The sequence below is a fragment of the Xenopus laevis genome, chromosome 7S (assembly GCF_017654675.1).
Source record: "Xenopus laevis strain J_2021 chromosome 7S, Xenopus_laevis_v10.1, whole genome shotgun sequence".
NCBI lineage: Eukaryota > Metazoa > Chordata > Amphibia > Anura > Pipidae > Xenopus > Xenopus laevis.
This window is the reverse complement of record NC_054384.1, coordinates 22,834,066-22,858,223: the sequence shown is the minus strand read 5'-3', so window position 1 is coordinate 22,858,223 and position 24,158 is coordinate 22,834,066. Positions and strand designations below refer to the sequence as shown.

The 24,158-nt window shown below is 40.3% G+C and overlaps 1 protein-coding gene across 2 annotated transcripts; it reads right to left on the bottom strand.

Annotated features, from left to right (window-relative positions):
* Nucleotides 1-9,270: 9,270 nt before the first annotated feature.
* On the bottom strand, nt 9,271-14,584 carry LOC108697442 (serine/threonine-protein kinase mig-15). Of its 2 annotated transcripts, XM_041570994.1 has the most exons (8): nt 12,944-14,584; nt 12,678-12,734; nt 12,229-12,357; nt 11,875-11,979; nt 10,873-11,776; nt 10,507-10,585; nt 9,761-9,912; nt 9,271-9,460 (listed from the first exon to the last, which is right to left on the bottom strand). In XM_041570994.1, the coding sequence occupies exons 1-5, from the start codon at nt 13,007-13,009 to the stop codon at nt 11,678-11,680; spliced, it is 456 nt and encodes a 151-aa protein (XP_041426928.1). In that variant the 5' UTR covers nt 13,010-14,584; the 3' UTR covers nt 9,271-9,460; nt 9,761-9,912; nt 10,507-10,585; nt 10,873-11,677. The 2 variants fall into 2 exon arrangements, with proteins under 2 accessions (XP_041426928.1, XP_041426927.1); XM_041570993.1 differs by having other exon boundaries at nt 9,271-9,912.
* Between the last annotated feature and the right edge of the window lie 9,574 nt (nt 14,585-24,158).

The following is a 24,158-nucleotide window of genomic DNA, read 5'->3' as shown; positions in this document are numbered from 1 at the left end:
AGGCCCTGCCATTTCAGGTACAAAGAGGCCCAAACAGCCCCCACCAGCCCAGTAAATACTGACTTTCTATAGCACCTTATAGCAGCCCCTCTGGCATTTGCCAGAACCCACAGATTGCCAGTCAGTGCCTGAAGGGGAGCATAAGGCAAACAGGCCTTATTTAATGTGTATGGAGTTGTACTGTATAATCAGTTTGTTTGTGATAGTCATTTGTAATGACTATACAGGCAGTCCCGGGGTTATGTACGAGATAGGGACTGTAGGTTTGTTGAAAGTTGAAACACATACATTTACTTATTAAATGCAACTAGGGTTGCCACCTGGCTAGTATGTTACCAGCCTAGCTGGTAAAACACCTGCCAAGGCCGGTATTACAAATTTACCAGCAATGTAGCTGCCTGTAAATTTGTAATACCCTTAAAAAGACCCCTCAGCCCGCCCCCAATCCCCTGTAAACGTAACTTTTGTCCTCCGTCTTGAAATCTCCGTGGTCCCGCCCCTGTTTACGGCATGGTCCTGCCCCTTTTGATGTCACACTCTGCCCCTTTTTGTTCCCGCCCCCCACCAGCCGGTAAAACATTTAGGAAAAGTTGGCAACCCTAAATGCAATTTAGACAGATGTCTATCTTAACATAGTATTTATTTTTACCTTTCTGTGCTCCGCAGTAGACAACACACACAAGAGAGGATTGGAGCAGGTGGTTTATTAAAGCTAAATGCTAATGAAAGTCAAGCAAACCATAATATATTACTGTAATAGCCTCTGTATGTAAGTGTTGTATGTAAGTCGGGTATATGTAACTTGAAGACTCCCTATATGTGTGTGTTTGTGTGTGTGTGTATATATATATATATATTTAAAATGTGGGAACAGGTGTATGACTAGAGCTATCATCTAGGGGACACAGGAGAACAGTATTACAAACTAAATGGCAATATGGAGTCAATGTTGTACCTGGGTTTGAAAAGCAGCAAAGCCTTGGCAAAGAAAGGGGCTGTATCTGGCGATGTTCAGCACTTGAGACTCAGTGAGAAGACTGTTGTAATCGGTCTCCTCTGTTTTTTTGATGGTCTTGACAGCCACATATGACTTCTTGTCTCCTAACATAGCCAACCTAACCTGAGAAAGGCAAGAAAAGAGTTATCACTGTGTATTTAAAGCACTAAGTGGGACATTCACTAAGATTCGTTATTGTGCCAGCGTCCGCTTCGCCGCGCTTTGCCACACTTCGCCAGGCGTATTTTCGCCAGCGCTATGCAAATTCACTTAAATCCGAAGTTGCACTCAGGGAAAGCGTAAGGTTGCGAAGTTGCGCTGGCATTAATTCGCCAAGCAAAGCGAAGTTATGCTAGCGATGCTTAATTTGCATACAGCGCCAAATTCAAGTTACAATGGAGGTATATGTAGCAGCACTACACAAGCCTGGGAAACCTTCAAAACAGCAAATAAAAATTTTATTTTGCCCTACACATGTGCCCACTGTATAGTTAAGTTGCCATGAGTTAGGAAATGTAGGGGGGAAGGAGGGTAGCCCTAAAAAAAATTTCGATCTTTTTCAGCCTATCACCTTGGAAAAATGTTTAACTTTTTTTGAAGCAATCCCTATCTACTCTATTGCACTTCGCCTGGTCTGAGGTGGCGAAGGAAGTCTGGCGTAAAAGGTAGCGTTCAGAATAATTTGCGCATTAGTGAATTTGCGTAGTTACGTCCGTTGCGCAAATTCGCCAGGCGTCAGGGTGCGAAGTAACACTAGCGAATTTATGCCAGCGTCCGTTAGTGAATCAGCGAATTAACGAAAATGCGCTACACTGGCGTATTCACGCTAGCGTTAGGCGCTTTGTCGTTTAGTGAATTTGCCCCTAAGATGGAAATAATTTTCAGATCTGCTTTTTGTTTCTTTAACACATCATTGGAACTAGTCCCCACAGCACTGAGGTTTAAATCCTACTAAAAAAGAGCTGCGCCTAATGGGAGCCAGTAACTTACTTTGCCAAACGATCCTGCTCCCAACACAGAGCAGAAGGTATAACTGGTCACACTGAGTGGGTTCAGCCTTGATGATTGAGCCTCAGAGCTCACAGGTCCAGCTCCTCCTAGAGGGGAAAAGAGATTTTTATTTACATATAGTTATTTCTAATAACAGAATAATAAAAGTTAATTATAGCGCTGCCACAGTTAATTTTGATGCTCTCAAATAGTGCACTCATATAGTGCCCCATAAGAATTCTCTTCCCTAACAGCACAGGAGAACATGGTCCCATGGCTAAAAGACTCAGGGGCACCAGTACCAGGAGGCAAGACAAAAAGATGCTCCTACTTAAGTCAGTTCCTAGTAAAGTTCTGAAGGGTAAGCTCTTAGGGGGCAAACACTGCAGTTTGGGCAGAGACAGAGCATACGAGTTTCAGTGTGAATAAATGTTAAGCCATGCAACTCATAATAGAAAAAAATATATGATTTCAGGAGAACAGGTGTGGGAATGGATCAGGCCCGGACTGGCAATCTGTGGGTTCTGGCAAATGCCAGAGGGGCTGCTATAAGGTACCATTGAAAGTCAGTATTTAGTGGGCTGGTGGGGGCTGTTTGAGCCTCTGTGTGGGCTGATTGGGCCTCTGTGTACCTGATATGGCAGGGCCTATTTTAATTCTCAGTCCGGACCTGGAATGGATAATGCTAGTGGGTCACAGTAATATTATATGGTGGCCCCCACTGTACTGATATATACTGGCCCCAATGTACTGATATATACTGGCCATCTTAATTTTCTCTGTGGTTTTAATATAAAATTATATGCCAGGCCAACTATACAGATATATGCTGGGAGTGTCTGCACCATTAGATGCTGTACTGGTATTTACGAACTGTCAAACACAAGCTTATACATCCAGTATATATTATTATTAATAACACATATTTATAAGATGCCAACATTTTCGGCAGCACTGTAAAATAAATGGGAGTCTACATTGGGTGTCTAGCTATCACGTTGGGCCACTCTTTTTTGCAGTTTAGGCATTTTGAGTGATTTCTTTTTACCTTCATCAGTCTCTTCCCTTCTCTGCTTCTTCTCCCTGCAGCACTCATCTGGCAGCTGCTCGTCTGAACTTCTCTCCCTCTTCTTCTGCAACTCTTGATCGTCATCTTCTTGGTGTTCTCCTTTTCTTTTCTTCTCTTTTGAGAGCTGGGGGTCCAAATCCCTGGAATGAGAACGTATTCTCTCCGCTTTGCAGCCCTTATCTTCAAGCTGTTCATCCAAACTCCTCTCTTCCTTCTTCTGCAACGTTTGGTCTTCATTCTCACTCTTCTTCTTCTTCATTTCCTCTACATCATATTCCGTTCTTCTTTTCTTCTCCTTAGAGGGCTGGGAGTTGGACTGTCCCGAATTCATACGTATCCTCTTCATTTTCTTGAGTGGTACTGTCTCCTGCGTCTTCTCTCTCTGAAGTTGTCACATCAACTGTCACTGTCCAACAGTTGAGGTCTCATGCCCTGTGCCACCTGATGACATCATCACCTGGGCACAGGCTTGAAGATACCATTGCAGCACAGAGCCAGGTACATATCCCAACCAGGGCACAGGCTGGAAGATACCATTGCAGCACAGAGCCAGGTATATATCCCAAACAGGGCACAGACTGGAAGATACCATTGCAGCACAGAGCAAGGTACATATCCCAACCAGGGCACAGGCTTGAAGATAGTATTGCAGCACAGAGCAAGGTACATATCCCAACCAGGGCACAGGCTGGAAGATACCATTGCAGCACAGAGCCATGTACATATCCCAACCAGGGCACAGACTGGAAGATACCATTGCAGCACAGAGCTATGTGCATATCCCAACAGGGTCACAGGCTGGAAGATACCATTGCAGCACAGAGCCATATGCATATCTCAACCAGGGCACAGGTTGGAGGATACCATTGCAGCACAGAACCAGGTATATATCCCAACCAGGGAACAGGCTTGAAGATAGTATTGCAGCACAGAGCAAGGTACATATCCCAACAGGGGCACAGGGTGGAAGATACCATTGCAGCACAGAGCCATGTGCATATCTCAACCGGGCACAGGCTGGAAGATACCATTGCAGCACAGAGCCATGTACAAATCCCAACCAGGGCACAGGCTGGAAGATACCATTGCAGCACAGAGCCAGGTACATATCCCAACCAGGACACAGGCTGGAAGATACCATTGCAGCACAGAGCCATGTACAAATCCCAACCAGGGCACAGGCTGGAAGATACCATTGCAGCACAGAGCCAGGTACATATCTCAACCAGGGCATTGGCAGGAAGATAGTATTGCAACACAGAGCTGGGTGCATATAAAATGTTCATTATTAGCTCATGGTGGGTTTCTTGTACATTGGGAGAGATTTATAGAGTGTGAGCTCAATGGAGTTTGGGCATACATACATTTCCATTTAAACCAGAAGGTAATGTGATTATTTACAGAATATCTATAAAAGTAGGAAGTGTAGCTAGCAACCGCCATATACTGGGGGAATACAACGATCATCCATCGTGACTTTTTACGCTGTTTTCCCTAGAGCAACTTCCGGTGGAACTTATTTGCAGCTTGAACTTTCTCCATTGACTTTATTGGATTATGCAAGGTCTGAAGTGGCTTAGATAACGGTGTTGTATCCGTTGTTTGGATGGCGTAAAAAATCTTGATAAATTTGTCATTTATTTCACAAAGTTTTTAATGCAATTTTTTCAGCACGGTTCCTTTTATACAGCATAAAAAATAGGCCCCTTAACATATATATATATATTTCATTCTGTTTGTCCAGCTGTGATCCAAAGCAGTTTCTGAGCTTAAAAGTGAGTCACATCCCACTGTCCTCTTTCCATTTACTAATGAGGGGTCCAATAGTTCTTCATCATCTTAATTGGGCTCTTTAGGGGTATAAAAATAAATATATATACAGATGGGGTAAAGTTGTCTCTTGAATCTCTTTGTTCACATTTCCCCCCCCACCATGTCCCTTTAGATGAGTAATCCCCAACATGTTGCTCACCAGTCCCTTGGATGTTGCTCTCAGTGGCCTCATAGCCGGTGTTTATTTTTGAACTTGAGGCTACCAAATAGTCAATCATAACCCATATTTGGCATCCCCAAGAAATGTTGCCATGCTTGTGTTGCTCCCCAACTCTTTTACATTTGCATGTGACTCGTCGGTACAAAAGTTTGGGGACCCTTGTACTAGATCATTAGGGCATGAGTTTCTACTGAAACAATTGAATTTAATTTTAAATATAATTTTAAGTATATGGGGTTGTTTCTTAAAATTACATTATTATAAAGGGACACATCCAAGGTTGCAAACCCCCTAGTGAACCCTAAAATGACCACAGGTCTCCCCTGGTTACCCCAGAAAACAGCAATTCTATCTGTGTAAGAATATTGGTCACTAGTGAGTGCATTTGAAAAACAAAACAGTGCAAGTATATTAATAAAACAAATCGCATACTATTATACAATAAGAATAAAACATTCTTTGGTGGGAGCTCCCAGCACTTCTAAAAGCCCAGGTCGGGGGTGAAACATGCGCCGGTGGTGTTCGTGCTTAACGCTTACCACAGCAGCACCAGGAATAGACAGAACTTGAATTTGTATCGGCCATCATGGAACTCAGTACAGGGTATATGAAATGTGCCTGCAGGTCCCCGTATGGTATGGAGGTTCAACATGACTAAATAGCCAATTCGTGAGTAAAGTAACAAACTGGCAACAAAAGAACAGTATCATGTAATGGTCATATGACTGGTATTAGGTCTATGTCCAGAATATTGCACACAAAAGTGCTGGGACTGTACAAGTCAGTCATGTCAGTTGAAAGGGAGCGAGTGGTTTAATAAGAGGGTGAATATACAAATGTGAGATGCCCATAAATAATAACATGAATGTGCTTGGTTTGATGTAATTGAGTGGAACTATAAATCAGTCGATTACAAATGAACTTTGGGCTAACATACAATAAGACTTTACATGTAGCCCAGATAGAAACTGAAGAGATAAACTGTGTTATATGAGATGACTGGACGCCATTTGGTGTGTGTGGTGGGAGCTCCCTCTAGAGAATGCTTTATGCTTATTGTATAATAGGATGTCATGTGTTTTATTAATATACTTGCATTGGTTGGTGTTTCAAATGCACTTTATGGACAAATAATGTATTAATGATATCCTGGAGAGTGCTGTAAATAAGGCTCTAATGACCAATTGTGTAGTGTTTGTTGCCTTAGCACCACCCGTATTGCGGTTATACAGGCATGGCCGCCATCAGGGGGGACAATCATCCCAGGCCCAATGGCCTCTATATGTTAAGGTGGGGGGCCCAGCCATGCTGCATTTCCTGGATTAGCTGTGCTTACCTAGAGCTGTCAAAGTAGGAGCCGAGTTGCACTGAAGTAGGAGCCGAGCCTTGCTGAAGTAGGAGCCACCACAAAAGTAGTAGCCAAGCCGCAGAATGGAGCCAAGGAAGAAAAAAGGTAAGTTCCATTGAACACCGATGGTCTTATTTTTTTTTAAACCTTTGGGCACAAATTTTTTTTTTTACTTGTAGGGTGGGGCCCTGGCCACTGATGTTTTTTTTTTAACCTGGGGGGCCCTGGCTACCAATAATTTTTTTTAACTAGGGGGTGCTGGCCACCAAGGGTTTTTTTTACTTGTACAGGTACCTGACCACCAATTTTTTTTTAACTTGTAGTGGGGCCATGCCACCAATGTTTTTTACTTGTAGGGGGGCCCAGAAAATGTTGTACTGGGCCCTGCAAATTCTGATGGTGGCCCTGTATCCAGGTGTTGATAAAAGGGCAGTGCACTTAGTCATATTGTTTATCCTATATGTGTAAGAAAGGTACAATCGTGCCTCACATCTGAATGACTTCAGTTTAGGATTGATGTCTTGCTGCATGACCCACTGTCTCTCGAGATCCAGTTCACAGACAGATGTCTTGACATTTCCTTTAGAATTCTCTGGTAAAGGTATGGGATCTGTTATCCAGAATTCTCGGGACCTGGGGCTTTCGGGATAATGGATCTTTCTATAATTTGGATCTTTATACCTTAAGTCTACTAGAAAATCATGTAAACATTAAATAAACCCAACAGGCTGGTTTTACTTCCAATTAAATTATACCTTAGTTGGGATCAAGTACAAGCTACTGTTTTATTATCACAGAGAAAAAGGAGTTGTTTGAAAATCAGATGATGTTTTAGGTAACATTCATATAAAAATTTAGAGTTTTTTTCACAAATGTTTAAGCACCAATATATATATATAAAGAAAAAAAATGTGTCTTTGTTTAGACTCCATAAACTCATTATTTTAATAAACCGTCCCTCAAGCATGTGCTATGACAAGTAAGTGTCTCTCTTCATAAATAAGAGAGACAGCACAAACCCTTTATAATTTACCTAAACAGAAATATCCCCCAACTGGTCTTCAGGTACAGGTGTCAATATTTGTTGAATATCAAGTAATATCTTGTCTCTAGGGATTTAAACACTGATGTGGGGAAAATTGCATAAGGTGTATGGCATCTGAACGGATTGTAGGTTAAATGCATTTTACTGACTTCTGCAACATTGCTTCAATGCCACACAGTCAGAACCAGCAGTGCAGAGAATAGGAAAGGACAAGCAGATCCTGTTTTCATTTATTGAAAGTTTGCAATTAATGCGTACTGTAAAGCTGTGAAGGATTGGCTTTGAAACATTGGGAGGTCCATTTATCAAAGGTCGAATTTCAGAATTCACGTGAATTTTTTAAAATTTGAATATACTCACAATTCAACTGGGAGGTTATTTAAGGAAAAAATCCGAATGGCTAATATTCGATCAAATTGGAGCCAAATGGCAACACAGAGCCAGCACTTTCACTTTTCCCTAGAGTTCACAAGATGAGCAAAGCTGACAGCAAAGGACAAATCATTTTTAAACAGTAACACCTTATTCTATTTTAGACTTTACATGCCCTTTAATCAGTTTCAGTGGCGGAACTACCGGGGGAGCAGGGGGTGCGAGCGGGCCAGAGCCTGAACCCCCTCAGGGCCCCCCGGCAGTCCGTGAGCCACATACAAATGCGGCCAAATGCAGCCGTACGGAGGGGGGCGGGGCCCGGCTGCGCATCACGCACCAGGGCTCGTCCCCCTCTAGGATCGCCACTGATCAGTTTACTATGCAAAACATAAAGGGTACAAAGTGAATGTATTTCCAGACTGGTACAATAGCCAGGGCACACTAATCTTTCAATCAACTACCAATTAACTGTCTGACAACAATTCTCAACATTCCCTGTAAAGCCCAACACCGCTGCTCCCATGGGCGGAGCCAGAGTCCCCCAGCACACGGCGCCACTCACCCAGAGTGATCTCCTGAGCGAAGACAAGACATATGAGCAGCAAGGGCAGCCCCACGGCAATGCAGGACACGACCTTATCCACCGCCAGCTCCAGTCGCAGCCCCTTGTACTTGGACTCCGGGGCATGTTTGAGCAGGAAGTCAGAGAAGACGTACTCGGTGGCGATATGAGCTATAGCCATGACAGGAGACTGGGGCTGTCATTGGACTCTCATACTACAATCACCGCCACAACAAACTCACTAGCGTGCTGCTAATACGTGCCCGCGCCCTGGGTGGGAGGAACCAGAGTGCACGCGCGGCCACTGGAGACAAAGTATAAGAAGGAGGCGGGACGAGACACTCTCTGTCTGGACATGAGCTGCTAATGCACCTGATAGGGGGGAGTGAATGCAGTGTCACGTGACATTAGTTTGGCCAGATGGAGTATTAGTATTAGGAGTTGCTATGGGTCAGCAGCAGGGTCACATGGGGCATAAAGGGACTCTCTTGTCACGTGCTTTATTCTCATTAGAATAATGACTTGGTTTATTAGATGTATTTCAGCAGCTAATGGCAGACAGTGAGATCTGATTTCTGCTCATAAAATGGTTGAATTACTTCTATGCGGTTGGTCAGTTTTACTAACTGGGTACATTTACTAGGGCAGCAGGGCCGGAACTACTGGGGGTGCATAGGGTTGCACCTTTTTTGGAAAAAAATACCGGCCTTCCTATATATTTATCTGCTAGAAAACATATTGATGGAACCCACTAAGAGAACCAGGGAATTACCAGCAGGACCAGGACCAGGTCATCAGAACTAATATTAAAAGGAAGATGGATATGAGCCAACAGTGGGCTTGGAGGTTATTTGGGATGTCTCCCTATTAAAAAAAACACACAAGAGGTCAATGTAATTTTAAGATGTTTATTGAAGAATGTAAAATATCATTTTGATGTTAATCTTCTAAAGCTGATGTTGTCAATCTTCTAAAGCCGCCATCGGGACCATGTTTTTCTGCGGGGCCCAAAGATGATATTAGGGCCCTGCAATTGTGCCCCCGTCCCTCCCCCGATGGCTGCTATTTCTTCAGTTCTTCATTGCTAAGGAAAGATTGATCAGTGTTAGTCATGGAGAAGCTGTTTGTACAATAATTCTGCCATTTTATCTCTGCTTTATATGTGCTGCGTGTTTTATATCCCATCCCTTTTGCTAATTAATTGGTCAACTACAACTATTTAATAATAACATTTTCTCCCATCTCAATATGTTTGTCTCTCTCATAGATTTGGCCTAGTTCAATGACCTCTGCAGTCTTGGCCTTTATTATTGCATGAATGAGCAGTAGATGGATATAGTGTATACATCAAGTGAATTATAATGAGAATGAGCAGTTCCCTTACCTTAATGCACGTACCACTTGATGGAATCAGTCACACCCCTTTCATTCGAGATATTTGATATAAAGGGGTGTGACAGTAGCTGCTCTGCAGAGGGTCTCCAAGCTGCATTCTTTTGGAGGATTTCTCTGATGAATGCACGAAAGTTGTCACTCCTGGAAAAATAAAAAACAGAGGCAAAATTTAAATTTGGCAGAGCTCACACATGTAAAAGGCTGTGAATAAAACAGCACAGCCATGTGCCCTGTATCCCCCTTAAGCCTCTATTTCACTGACAGTCCTTTTATTAAACATTGATGATGTCACTCTGCACCCAATCACATCACAGGCAGACAGAATCTGTTCAAGAAGCTAATAGAGGACGAGCCCCTTCCCTTATAATGCTTCAACTGATCTGCCTTAAAAAGGGGGGGGTCTATTTGATCCTAGCCACCAGATTCGACCATAATGTTTTGCCAATGTCTTGGCTGCCAGATAATAACCCCATGTTCGCAAGCTAAGCATGAGATTAAGAATCTGTGCATTCAAGAGCTACACATATTACACTTTACCTTCACTTTTACTTCTTTCCCATTTATCCATTCCCATCCATACTTCACCCCAATTCCCAAGTTTACTTGACTCTCTTTCTTTCTTTTCATTTACACACCCCTTTACCCCCTGTCAATCCCCACCCTCTCCCCAATTTCTTTTTCATTTCCCCACCTCTCCTTCTCACTCTCTTTTCCGTTTAAGTACAAACGACTCACCATTTGTCCCATAGTAATGTTGGTGCGGGACCATGCATAACCCTCTTCATTAATTTGTTTTCGGGAAATCTGCTGAATGCTAGGTTGTAAGAAAATACAAAATGAGAATAAGACGACTGACAATCACAACATTTGGGGGGCAATTTACACAAATTTTAACTTTTAAGCTTTTTCATATCTTTAAAAAAAGTCAAATTAACTCAATTGTGTTCCGGGATCGGAAACATAATATTAAATTATTGAATTAAAATTTTCATATAAAAGCCCCTTCGTTTTTCATATTTAGTAATACATATAAATGCCCTCTAACCTTTTGACATACAGTTATTTATGGACTATAGTTCACACATACTGGGGTTTACTTACGATAATATCCTTCTGCCATTTCCAGCGCCGATATTCCCAATGACCATATATCAGCCTAAATATTAAAATTTGGGGAAAAAGGCAATTAGACAAGAATATACACAGGCCACATGAAGAATTCCAATTACAGATAATTCAGGCACTTTTGCTATGTATCTATCCACACCCTGACAGTGATTCTATTTGGAATACACAATATCAAAAGATAGCAGAACCCATTTTTATGTGTTTCAAGGGACCAGAAAAGAAATTGTGTAAACATATAAACTCAAGGAAATTTATGAGATATTTTATAATGTTGGGGTCACAACAGAAATGTGTAGACTGTGGGAAAAACATAAAATCAGTGGTGTGAAATGAAGGTTTCTCTGTATAAAATACAAAGTACGACTTTTGTACTGATATGAAACATTTCAAAGAGTGAAGTGATGTGACTGTCATCTCTAAAGAGTGACCCCAAAGACCCCAGACTGAGTGTGTCTCAATCATAGAAGCCACTTTACAGCTTTATGAGAGGGGTATGTGAAGTGAGTGACGTTACATATAAAGCGAGAGAGAAGACATCACTATACCTTAGAGTTGTAACGGATGGTCTTGGTACTAATGTTGCTGAGTACTTCTGGGGCCATGTATGGAATAGTCCCAGAAGTACTAACACTGCTTATTCCCATGGTGGCAGAGCTGAAGTCGGCTGAAATGATAGGAAAAAAGCGAGAATTTTATTTTAACGTTCATTTATTAATGTGACCCACCAATATACACCATGGAGATAGAAGATACTATCCCTTTGTTCAGATTCCAAGCGTCACTTACTGATCTTTACATCAGCGGATGATGTCACTATGATATTCTGGGGCCTCAGGTCGTGATGGATGACCTCCTGTTTATGAAGATGACACAGGCCCTGGGAAACGAATAAAGAAAAAGTATAAATATTTGTCACACTCTTTAATTAATTAGATTTATCCAAAAGAGTATTGAGGAGATTCACATGAGACATACCTGTAGCACCTCCCTGCAGATATAGGCAATCCAGTCCTCTGACAGGGAGCGTCTGGTGTTGATGAGGTCTTGCACGGATACACCAGACCAACGCTCCATAGAAATCTAGAACACAAACAGAGAATGGTTGATACATAGATGTGTGTGGCCTACAATGTAATTGGAATGTCTGGGGAAAGGGCTACACAAGCATTCTGGATGTAAATACAATATCTGATACAACTGAGAACAAAGTGGTTCACATGCACTGGACACTTTCTTACCAAACTGAATCATATTTGCATCCAAATGCTAGCTTGTATTAGAGCTGCTGATGCATGAAGGTGTAACATATCTGAATTAACACTTCCTTACCCACAGCCCTTCACGTTCCGGCATCTTCACAGAGGCAGGGTGGTAAAATGCCCCGTAAAAGCCGATCACATTTTTGTGGCCCTTCACCGCTTCTAGGATGTCAACTTCTCTCTGGATTGCTTTTTTGTTCTAGTTTCAATCAAAAGAAGCAAAGTTAATACAATGGATAAAATGACCATTTCAAATACCCCAACCTAACTTGTAATTCTGAAAAATAAAAGCGTGTCCCCTACATAAGATTGACTCTATTCTTTTACTTCTTAAATCTCATACTTGTTGACTTATTTTTATAATTACATAAGTAATAGGGGTCAGGATATTACAATGACTGGTGCAGAAATGAGAACATAGCAACAGAGCAAATTCTCCTTCTACTTACCAATCATAATATATGTGTAACAAAAGGCTTATTAGTATCTGGTTCTAGTAATCGTATCAAGACATGTTACCTCAATATCCTTAATGATGGTGATGGCCACTTCTTTTTGCTCTTTACGGTGCCATCCCTGCAACAAAAGTAGAAAAAGAGACTCCAATTATTACTGTGCGGAACATTATGGGAAAGCAAACACATATACTGTGTGGATACGGGAAAGTTTATTGGTAGTTTCAGGAGCACAAGTAGGGACAAAACTCTAAAGGGTACAACCAGTTGGCAGAATAAACAGGATCAACCAAAACATGACATAAAATGTGCCATTTTAACATATCTTACATTATAGTTCTTTCCATAGTTGTCCTCACAACCCGGCTCTAAGAGCTGCAGATATCTCCTGGGCATCTAAAAAAAAAAACATTTTATTAAAAACATGACAAATACAATGACATTGGACAAATGAAAGAAGCACAGGAAGTATAGGGGGAACTGGGAATTGGTGTATTCGGGAGAAGGCTAAGGGTTGGAATATTTAATTCAAACCATTAAAGTTGTGCTTTTGCTTTGTTTAGTGTTCCAAAATACAGTTTAACAGCTGCTTACCGGGTATTTATCTGCAATTTTATGTTGATTCTCCTGGGGAAGACAAAAAAAAGTTTTTTTCAGATCAACTGTTTTTGGAAACCTGCTAAAATTATAATCTGAACGACAGGGATAGGGGTCAGGTCCGGACTTAGAATAAAATAGGCCCTGGCATTTCAGGTACACAGAGGCCCAATCAGCCCACATAGAGGCCCAAACAGCCCCCCACCAGCCCACTAAATACTGACTTTCTATGGCACCTTATAGCAGCCCCTCTGGCATTTGCCAGAACCCATAGGTTGCCAGTCTGGGCCTGATAGGGGGTGTCTATATGTTAGTTAACATAATTAGGTTCACACATATAGGGGGTTATTTATCAAGGTCCGAACTTATCTCAATATTGGCTGCTACAAACTCCGATTTAAGCCGCTCAGGCTTTTAATGCTTATTTATTATTAAAGTTTATTATTATTAAAGTTTGTCAGCTTTGGCCATAAAAATAGTCAAAATTTGAATTTTCACTTTGACCCTTGATAAATCTGCCCATTATAAAGTTAGTTAAATGATCAACTCCCTATAATGCTATAGTTAAATCTCTAAAATAATTTTGGTAAAATTCACACAACTTCAAACAATGTTATGTTTCTTTACTACAATTGGTATTGGTATTGGTTTTGCCAGGAGTTTCTGGTGGTTCCTGGTTAAGAGATAAAAGTCAAGTTATCAAATCAACTCAGCTTTTTAGAGAAGTGTAAATAATTTAAATGTAATATTTAATGATAGGTGTTTTAATTGCAATTATTCTGTACTTACTTGGCAGATGGTATTGGATGGTTCAATCGGAAGTTCCTGGTTCTCAGTGTTTTCTGATGGTTCCTGGTTAAGAGATAAAAGACAAGTTATCAAATCAACTCAGAATTTTAGAGAAACTATGTAAATAATTTAAATGTAATATTTAGGGATGGGTGTTTTATTTACAATTATTCTGTACTTACTTGGCAGATGGTATTGCCAGATTCAATAGGAGCTTCCTGGTTGCCAGTATTTTCTGGTGGTTCCTGGTTAAGAGATAAAAGACAAGTTATTGAATCAACTCAGCATTTTAGAGAAACTATGTAAATAATTTAAATGTAATATTTAGGGATGGGTGTTTTATTTGCAATTATTCTGTACTTACTTGGCAGATAGTATTGCCGCATTCAATAGGAAGTTCCTGGTTGTCAGTGTTTTCTGGTGGTTCCTGGTTAAGAGATAAAAGACAAGTTATTGAATCAACTCAGTATTTTAGAGAAGAAGTGTCAATAATTTAAATGTAATATTTAGGGATGGGTGTTTTATTTGCAATTATTCTGTACTTACTTGGCAGATGGTATTGCCAGATTCACTAGGAGCTTCCTGGTTGCCAGTATTTTCTGGTGGTTCCTGGTTAAGAGATAAAAGACAAGTTATTGAATCAACTCAGCATTTCAGAGAAGAAGTGTAAATAATTTAAATATAATATTTAGGGATGGGTGTTTTATTTGCAATTATTCTGTACTTACTTGGCAGATGGTATTGCCGCATTCAATCGGAAGTTCCTGGTTCTCAGTGTTTTCTGATGGTTCCTGGTTAAGAGATAAAAGACAAGTTATCAAATCAACTCAGCATTTTAGAGAAACTATGTAAATAATTTAAATGTAATATTTAGGGATGGGTGTTTTATTTGCAATTATTCTGTACTTACTTGGCAGATGGTATTGCCGCATTCAATAGGAAGTTCCTGGTTGTCAGTGTTTTCTGGTGGTTCCTGGTTAAGAGATAAAAGACAAGTTATTGAATCAACTCAGTATTTTAGAGAAGAAGTGTCAATAATTTAAATGTAATATTTAGGGATGGGTGTTTTATTTGCAATTATTCTGTACTTACTTGGCAGATGGTATTGCCGGATTCAATAGGAAGTTCCAGGTGGTCAGGGTTTTCTGGTGGTTCCTGGTTAAGAGATAAAAGACAAGTTATCAAATCAACTCAGCATTTTAGAGAAGACATGTAAATAATATAAATGTAATATTTAGGGATGGGTGTTTTATTTACAATTATTCTGTAATTACTTGGCATATGGTATTGCCGGATTCAATAGGTTGTTCCTGGTTAAGAGAGGAAAATAGATCAGAGCCACACACCTTTGCTAAGTGGAGGGGCAGTGGGAATAGCTATTGTATGTACAGATCCATATGTGGATGTGAATCATATTTCTATCACAAATTGTGGGTTAATTGGTTATAGCACCAGATTATCCGGGTTAAGAGCAATGGTATAAGATGTTAGCTCAACGCTCTTCTCTGGAATATGTTGATGTTCTGGGAAGCTAACAGCTCTCGTATTCATATTTTAAAAAATGGTTGAAAAATTGAAAAGGATGCCCCATTAAAAAGTGCTAGGAAACTGACTAAGGGAGCCCAGACCAAAGGAACCAACCCAGTAACCATCAGTTAAAGGGATACTGTTATGGAAAAACATATTTTTTTTCCAAAACATATCAGTGAATAGTGCTGCTCCAGCAGAATTCTGCACTGAAATCCATTTCTCAAAAGAGCAAACAGATTTTTTTATATTCAATTTTGAAATCTGACATGGGGCTAGACATTTTGTCAGTTTCCCAGCTGCCCCAGTCATGTGACTTGTGCCTGCACTTTAGGATGGAACTGGCAGGCTGTTATTTCTCCTATTTAATATAACTGAATCAGTCTCAGTGGGACTTGGCTTTTACTATTAAGTGCTCTTCTTAGATCTTCCAGGGAGCTATTTTCTTGTGTTAGGGAGCTGCTATCTGGTTACCTTCCCATTGTTCTATTGTTAGGCTGATGGGGGGAAAGGGGGGGTGATATCACTCTAACTTGCAGTACAGCAGTAAAGAGTGATTGAAGTTTATCAGAGCACAGGTCACATGACTGATGGGAAACTGACAATATGTCTAGTCCCATGTCAGATTTCGAAATTGAATATAACAAAATCTGATGCATTTGAAAAAAAACATGTTTTCCCATGACAGTATCAGTTTAATAAACAAAAAATTGGTATTAATTGTAATAACAGTAAGAGGTCTGTCAGGAACAATATTACTAAATCAATTAACAGTGAGAGTCAACATAACCTGTAAATATTCATTTCTAGTTTTTACAAGGTAGAAGACTGATAAAAAACAGAGGCTGATTGGTTGGTATGGGCAACTGTTTTTGAGCAATTTAGCAAGTTTCAGTAAATATCAGTATTATGACAATTTAAGGAGATTATTCATGAACCGTGTAGCCTAAAGAAAACCCAAGTTCTTTTAAACACATTGGGACCACTGAACAATTCGTGGTTGGTTACCTCACACGTGTCGAGAAGAGGCTCTACATGTCTTCCGACAGTTTCCTGCTCCTGCACCATTAGTTGTTCCTCCTGGTTAAGATGAAAAAAAGATTTTGAAAAATAAATTACACAGCTCCAAATAACACATAGTTTGGGAAAATGTGGGAGAATATGTACATCGCATTGTACCACAAGAAATGTAACATATGTGTGGATTTAGTTCTGGCCATTTCTGCTTACCTGAGGGAGGTCTTCTGCAGGTTCCTCCTGGTTTTGGGGGAAAAAAATAATCTTATCAGTTCAGTCAATTAAAAATATTCTGAAATAAACTTTGTATACAAAAAAAGTGAGATAATGTCAGTCCATTGTGTGTGTAATTAATCACCATGTTTTTTTTTTTTTGATTTTAGAGTTTTTTTTAGAATTAACAGTGGTCACTTGGGGAACCATAGAGCTACCACCAGCTTGAAGATGGAGGTAGCTCCAGGCTTCTCCTGCACATATACAGGTTCCCCAGTGCTGAAGTTGGTTGTGCCTAACAAAATGCCACACCAAGATGAATCTGGGTTTAATATCCCCTTAATTGTTTTGTATTTTCACCATATATTTTATGCTTACCTGATAGGTGTTAATATCAGGTGTTTCTGGAGTCTCCTGGTTAATAAAGGGAAAGAAAAACATTGTATTATTGCCGTTGTAAAGAAGCTAAACTACAATCTTGCATAAAATAGGTGATCTTTTTAGTCTTCACTACTCTCCCTCTCTTACCTGGCAGTTGGTAGTTTCCAGCTCCAGTTTCTGCTCTGGTTTTTCCTCCTAATTGGGATAAAGTTAGTGATCAAATACTGATAATACTACAGTTCAGTATCTAAAATGTTTTTTGTATAAAGCAAATGCACTCAACTTCACAAAATCAAACCATTATGGGGTAAATTTATCAAAGAGTGAAGTTCCGCCACTTGAGTAAAATTCCGCAGCTCACAATTCATTTCTATGGGATTTTGAAAGGCATATTTATCAATGGGTGAAAGTGAAAGTTCACCCTTTGATAAATACGCGTTTATAAATCCCATAGAAATGAATGGAAAGTGGCGGAATTTCACTCTAGTGGCGGAACTTCACTATTAACTTCACTCTTTGATAAATATTCCCCTATATGTTTCTGTACTACTTTACAGCGCTGCAAAATATGTTGGTGCTATATAAATACATGTTAATAATAATAATAATAATAATAATAAATGCTTACCTGGCAGTTAGTATTAACAGGGGATGCTGGTGGTTCCTGTTTAAAAGATAAAAGTCAAGTTATCAAATCAACTCAGATTTTTATAGAAGTGCAAATAATTGTGTTAATATTTAAGGATTTGAGTTTTGTTTGTAATTATTTTGTGTTTACTTGGCAGATGGCATGAGCAGATCCAGCAAGTTGTACCAGAGATAAACTGTAAAATTTGGGTTTACTCATTGGTACAGGTATAGGATCTGTTATCCAGAAAGCTCCAAATTATTGAAAAGAACACATCAATAGCACAGAATGTAGATGGAGAGAGGATGAGAGTGTTTTATAAAGACAGGGGACCAGTGATAAACTGTAAAATGTTGGTTTTACTCATAATATAGGTATGGGATCTTTTATCCAGAAAGCTCCAAATTATGGGTAAGAACACAGCAGCAGCAGAGAATGTGGATGGAGAGAGAATGAGAGTGTTTTACACAGACAGGGGACCTGCAATAAACTTTAAAATGTTGGTTTTACTCATTATATAGGTATGGGATCTGTTATCCAGAAAGCTCCAAATTATGGGAAGAAACACAGCAGCAGCTTCAGAGAATGTGGATGGAGAGAGAATGAGAGTGTTTTACACAGACAGGGGACCAGCGATAAACTGTAAAATGTGGGGTTTACTCTTTAGTACAGGAATGGGATCTGTTATCCAGAAATCTCCAAATTATGGGTAAGAACACAGCAGCAGCAGAGAATGTGGATGGAGAGAGAATGAGAGTGTTTTACACAGACAGGGGACCTACAATAAACTGTAAAATGTGGGTTTAGTCATTGGTACAGGTATAGGATCTGTTATCCAGAAAGCTCCAAATTATGGGAAGGAACACAGCAGCAGCAGAGAATGTGGATGGAGAGAGAATGAGAGTCTTTTACACAGACAGGGGACCAGTGATAAACTGTAAAATTTGGAGTTTACTCTTTAGTACAGGAATGGGATCTGTTATCCAGAAAGCTCCAAATTATGGGAAGGATCACAGCAGCAGAAGAGAATGTGGATGGAGAGAGAATGAGAGTGTTTTACACAGACAGGGGACCAGCGATAAACTGTAAAATGTGGGGTTTACTCTTTAGTACAGGTATAGGATCTGTTATCCAGAAAGCTCCAAATTATTGAAAAGAACACAGCAATAGCACAGAATGTGGATGAAGAGAGAATGAGAGTGTTTTACACTGACAGGGGACCAGCGATAAACTGTAAAATGTGGGGTTTACTCATTAGTACAGGCAATACGATCTGTTATCCAGAAAGCTCCAAATTATGGGAAGGAACAAAGCAGCAGAGAATGTTGGTGGAAAGAGAATGAGAGTGTTTTTTAAAGACAGGGGACCAGTGATAAACTGCAAAATGTGGGTTTTCTCATTAGTACAGGTATAGGATCTGTTATCCAGAAAGCTCCAAATTATTGAAAAGAACACAGCAATAGCACAGAATGTGGATGAAGAGAGAATGAGAGTGTTTTACACAGACAGGGGACCAGCGATAAACTGTAAAATGTGGGGTTTACTCATTAGTACAGGCAATAAGATCTGTTATCCAGAAAGCTCCAAATTATGGGAAGGAACACAGCAGCAGAGTATGTTGGTGGAAAGAGAATGAGAGTGTTTTTTTAAAGACAGGGGACCAGTGATAAACTGTAAAATGTTGGTTTTACTCATTATATAGGTATGGGATCTGTTATCCAGAAAGCTCCAAATTATGGGTAGGAACACAGCAGCAGCAGAGAATGTGGATGGAGAGAGAATGAGAGTGTTTTACACAGACAGGGGACCTGTAAAATGTGGGTTTAGTCATTGGTACAGGTATAGGATCTGTTATCCAGAAAGCTCCAAATTATGGGAAGGAACACAGCAGCAGCACAGAATGTGAATGGAGAGAGACTGAGAGTGTTTTACACAGACAGGGGACCTTCGATAAACGGTAAAATTTGGGGTTTACTCTTTAGTACAGGAATGGGATCTGTTATCCAGAACGCTCTAAATTATGGGAAGGAACACAGCAGCAGTAGAGAATGTGGATGGATAGAGAATGAGAGTGTTTTATAAAGACAGGGGACCAGTGATAAACTGTAAAATGTGAGTTTTACTCATTATATAGGTATGGGATCTGTTATCTAGAAAGCTCCAAATTATGGGAAGGAACACAGCAGCTTCAGAGAATGTGGATGGAGAGAGATATGAGAGTGTTTTACACAGACAGGGGACCAGCAATAAACTGTAAAATGTGGGTTTACTCATTAGTACAGGTTTGGGATCTGTTATCCAGAAAGCTCCAAATTATGGGAAGGCAGTCTCCCATTGACTACATTTTATCCAAATAATCTTTTTTTTAAATTTTCTCTGTAATAATAAAACAGTAGCTTGTACTTGATCCCAACTAAGATATAATTAATCCTTATAACCAGCCTATTTGGTGGTAATTATTGTTTACATGATTTTCTAGTAGACTTAAGCAATGAAGATCCAAATTACAGAAAGACCCGTTATCTAGAAAACCCAAGATCCCCTTTTAGAGGGTCCCACCTTCTGGAGCCCACTCCCCAAAACTGTATTTTTATTGTGGGACGTCTCTAGAAAGCTACACAAGTATTTGCATTCTGCTAATGGAGGTACAAAGAACCAACACTGAGGGGGGTTATTTATTAAAGTCTGAATACCAAAAACTGGAAACATTTGTGTTTTTTACTATAAAATCCCAAATTTTAGTGAAAAAAAATACCTCAAATTTTTTGGGATGTATTATACCAGAGGATAAAAAATTGTCTGAATCCAAAATTCGGGTATCTCAGAACTGCCGACACTGCATATAAGTCAATGGAAGACGTCCCGAAGTTATCCTGGTCTGCCTGATCCGAAGATTTTGTGGTTTTCGGGCAAAAATTTGAAAAAAATCAGAGTTTTCCGGTAGAAAATCCGAAAAAAATTGAATTTTTTCTGTTTTTTCCGGCACAGGATTTTTTCAGGAAAATGTATTGATAAATAAGGGGAAAAAACTTGTGCCGATTTGGTCGGAGTATTTTTCCGAAAATAATGTGATAAATTCGGACTTTGATAAATGGGCCTCTGAGAGTTGTGGAGAGATGAGAGATGTGTTGTAGAGGCCTGTGCAAGTTTGGGTCATACAATGTACCGAGTTGATTTTCTTTAGTGATCTCACTGGCATGTCTGGGGTTAATGCAATGCAGGGTTATCCATTATCATGATCTTTTTGGCCTGTGTGGGGATAATGTAATGTTCTGAATCCATTTACTGCAGTGATCTCACAGGCATGTCTGGGCTAAATGCAGTACTCAATATTCTGCAGTGATCTTACCAGCTGCAGGCTCGTATTATAAGGAATAATGTACCCCCTACTGTAAATAATAAGGATAATAGACGTTACTGAGGAATTATGTCACTATATACAGACACATGGCTGAGTTATACAGAGAACTCTGAGTATCACTCATGTATTATAAGGGATAATGTACCCCCTACTGTAAATGATAAGGATATAAGAAGTCACTGAGGGGTTCTGTGACCATATTAGGGCACAAGGCTACAGGCTGAGTTATACAGGGAACTTTGAGTATCACTCATGTTTTATAAGGGATAATGTACCCCCTACTGTAAATGATAAGGATATTAGAAGTCACTGAGGGGTTCTGTGACAATATAAAGGTACGAGGCTGCAGGCTGAGTTATACAGGGAACTCTGAGTATCACTCATGTATTATAAGGGATCATGTACCCCCTACTGTAAATGATAAGGATATTAGAAGTCACTGAGGGGTTCTGTGATCATATAAAGGCACAGGGCTGCAGGCTGAATTATTCGGGAATTCTGGGTATCACTCATGTATTATAAGGGATAATGTACCCCCTACTGTAAATGATAAGGATATGAGAACTCACTAAGAGGTTCTGTGGCCGTTTAAAGGCACAAGGCTGCAGGTTGAGTTATACAGGGAACTCTGAGTATCACTCATGTATTATAAGGTTTAATGTAAATACTAACTGTTCTTGAGCCCCCATTTGTTCCCCACACTAGTCCTGTGTCTGGCCATTCAAAAGTTCTGTCTCTTCTGCATACAGGCTTCAGTATAACACCTGAAAATACAGAGGAAAGAAACTCGGTTGGTTCCTAAGGAATGCCCCTAATGTCTTGTAAAGGAACAGGAACACCAAAATCTGAAAGTGTATCAAAGTAATTAAAATATAGTTTAGTGTTATCCTGCACTGTTAAAAGCGTGTGTTTTTGAAAGACTTCTACAGTTTATATAAACAAGCTGCTGTGTAGCCAATGGGGGCATAATGGCTACACTGCAGCTTATTTTGTTAATTTTTTTGGTGTTACTGTTCCTTTAAGCGTGCATGTTAAAAAAACAAAGAGAAACGACATAGAGATATTATAGGAGTCCTAGTAAAAATTTAAATCTTTAGATTTTGTTTCTTTTCATTTTTTATATAGCCATCTCTGGACCCTGGGGTTACCACCTTCTCTGAAAAAAACTACCAGCCTTATTAAATGTATTTTAATTTCTGCTCTATTAATAACATTAGCATCAAAAATTTTGCGAGCAGGTGGCAACCCAACTGGGTCCCCAGAGCCCTTTTGCAAGGTCCAGATTGCAATGTAAAAGAGACCCTGGCATTTCAGGTACAATTAGGTCCGAAGAGGCCAATAGTGACTTATGACATCTTACAGCCGCTCCGGTGGCATTTGCCAGATTCTACAGGTATTGGTTATCAGGAAACCTGTTATCCAGAAAGCTCTGAATTATAGGAAAGCTGTCTCCCGCAGACTCCATTTTATCCAAATAATCCAAATTTTTAAAAATGATTTCCTTTTTCTCTGTAATAATAAAACAGCAGCTTGTACTTGATCCAAACTAAGATATAATTAATCTTTATTGGAAGCAAAACCATCCTATTGGGTTTAATGTTTACATGATTTCCTGTAGACTTAAGATATGAAGATCCAAATTACGGAAACCCCAGGTCCTGAGCATTCTGGATAACAGGTCCCATAACTGTACAAATTGCCGGAGCCTGGGTCTCACTGCTAGACAAGCAAGGATATAGTCCCACAGTCAGTCCCAATGCGTGTGGGCTGGTATTTAGTTACACTGTGGCACAGGCTGGGACTGGCAATCTGTGCGATCTGGCAAATGCCAGAGGGGCTGCTGTAAGATGCCATAAATAGTTTGGGCCTCTGTTTACTTGAAATACCAGTGCCAATTTTGAGGGGGCTCAGCCCAGACCTGTGCTGTTCCCCCAAAAGATGGCACCTGGACATTTGGATTGCTATACTAACAATTTCAAGGAATTGAGATAATGTACCCCAATCTTGGCCACCCCCTGTGCCATAGAATATACACCATTAATTCCTTACCATCACAGGTCCTGAGTCCCCTTTGCTAAGTGAAAAGTTTCTGGGAATTTCTCTCATGGCAGTGCCTCCACCTAGTGGGATCCGGGGATACACCTACGGGTGGTCCCACTATTAACAAATGATTAACCACACACCGTTGCAGTATAACAAATGGAACTTTATATAAGAAGAAAGGGCAGAGTAAAATACAATCACTTCTCCACAACCTCTACCCTGGGGAACCCATGTGGTAGTCCCATCCTGGCACCTTCTTACCAGATGCAGTTCCACACTCCACTCCTGGTGGATAAAGAGAGTCACAGTCCCTTTTCCCCCAAGAGTTCTACCTGCCCAAATACCTCTCCAGATGGACAGAGGCAGTAGCTCCCACGTAGCATCACATGAACAACACCTGTTTATTAAACAGGGGACACACCAGAGCCTATCACTACCCTCCCTCAGAGAGACTCACCCGGGGGCTTACACAGATCTGACACAGGCCTCCACAGTGACTCAATCCTCAGACTGGGCTCCCAAGCTTTCCTAGTCAAGCACACAAAACTTGCTTTAATCTTTAGTGCACGCTCCAACACTACACACAGTGAAAGCACAACAGAGCCCCTTTTACTGGAATCCATCTCCAGTCATCTTATTGGGGTCTTGTTACCCCCGATCCCACACAGGGCATCACCACCTATGTGGTTTCTCCATAGTTGAGCTCACAAAGCTTGGGGCCCTGTACCCGAAGCCCCTTGAATTCTTTAGGCCCCTTACATCTTAGCTACAGTCCTGCACTTCTGACTGGAATGAAATCAGGAAGTAGACTAACTGAACACATGGATCTAAGCTATATGAAGAAATTACGCTACAGTATCACCTTCTGGTCAAAACCAGAATCTGACAGGACACACTGCATTAGGCCACCAGACCTCAGACACTGGATTCTGTTAATCAGATGTTAAAATAAAGATTTACCTTTTATCCATAATCCGTGAGCGTGCGAT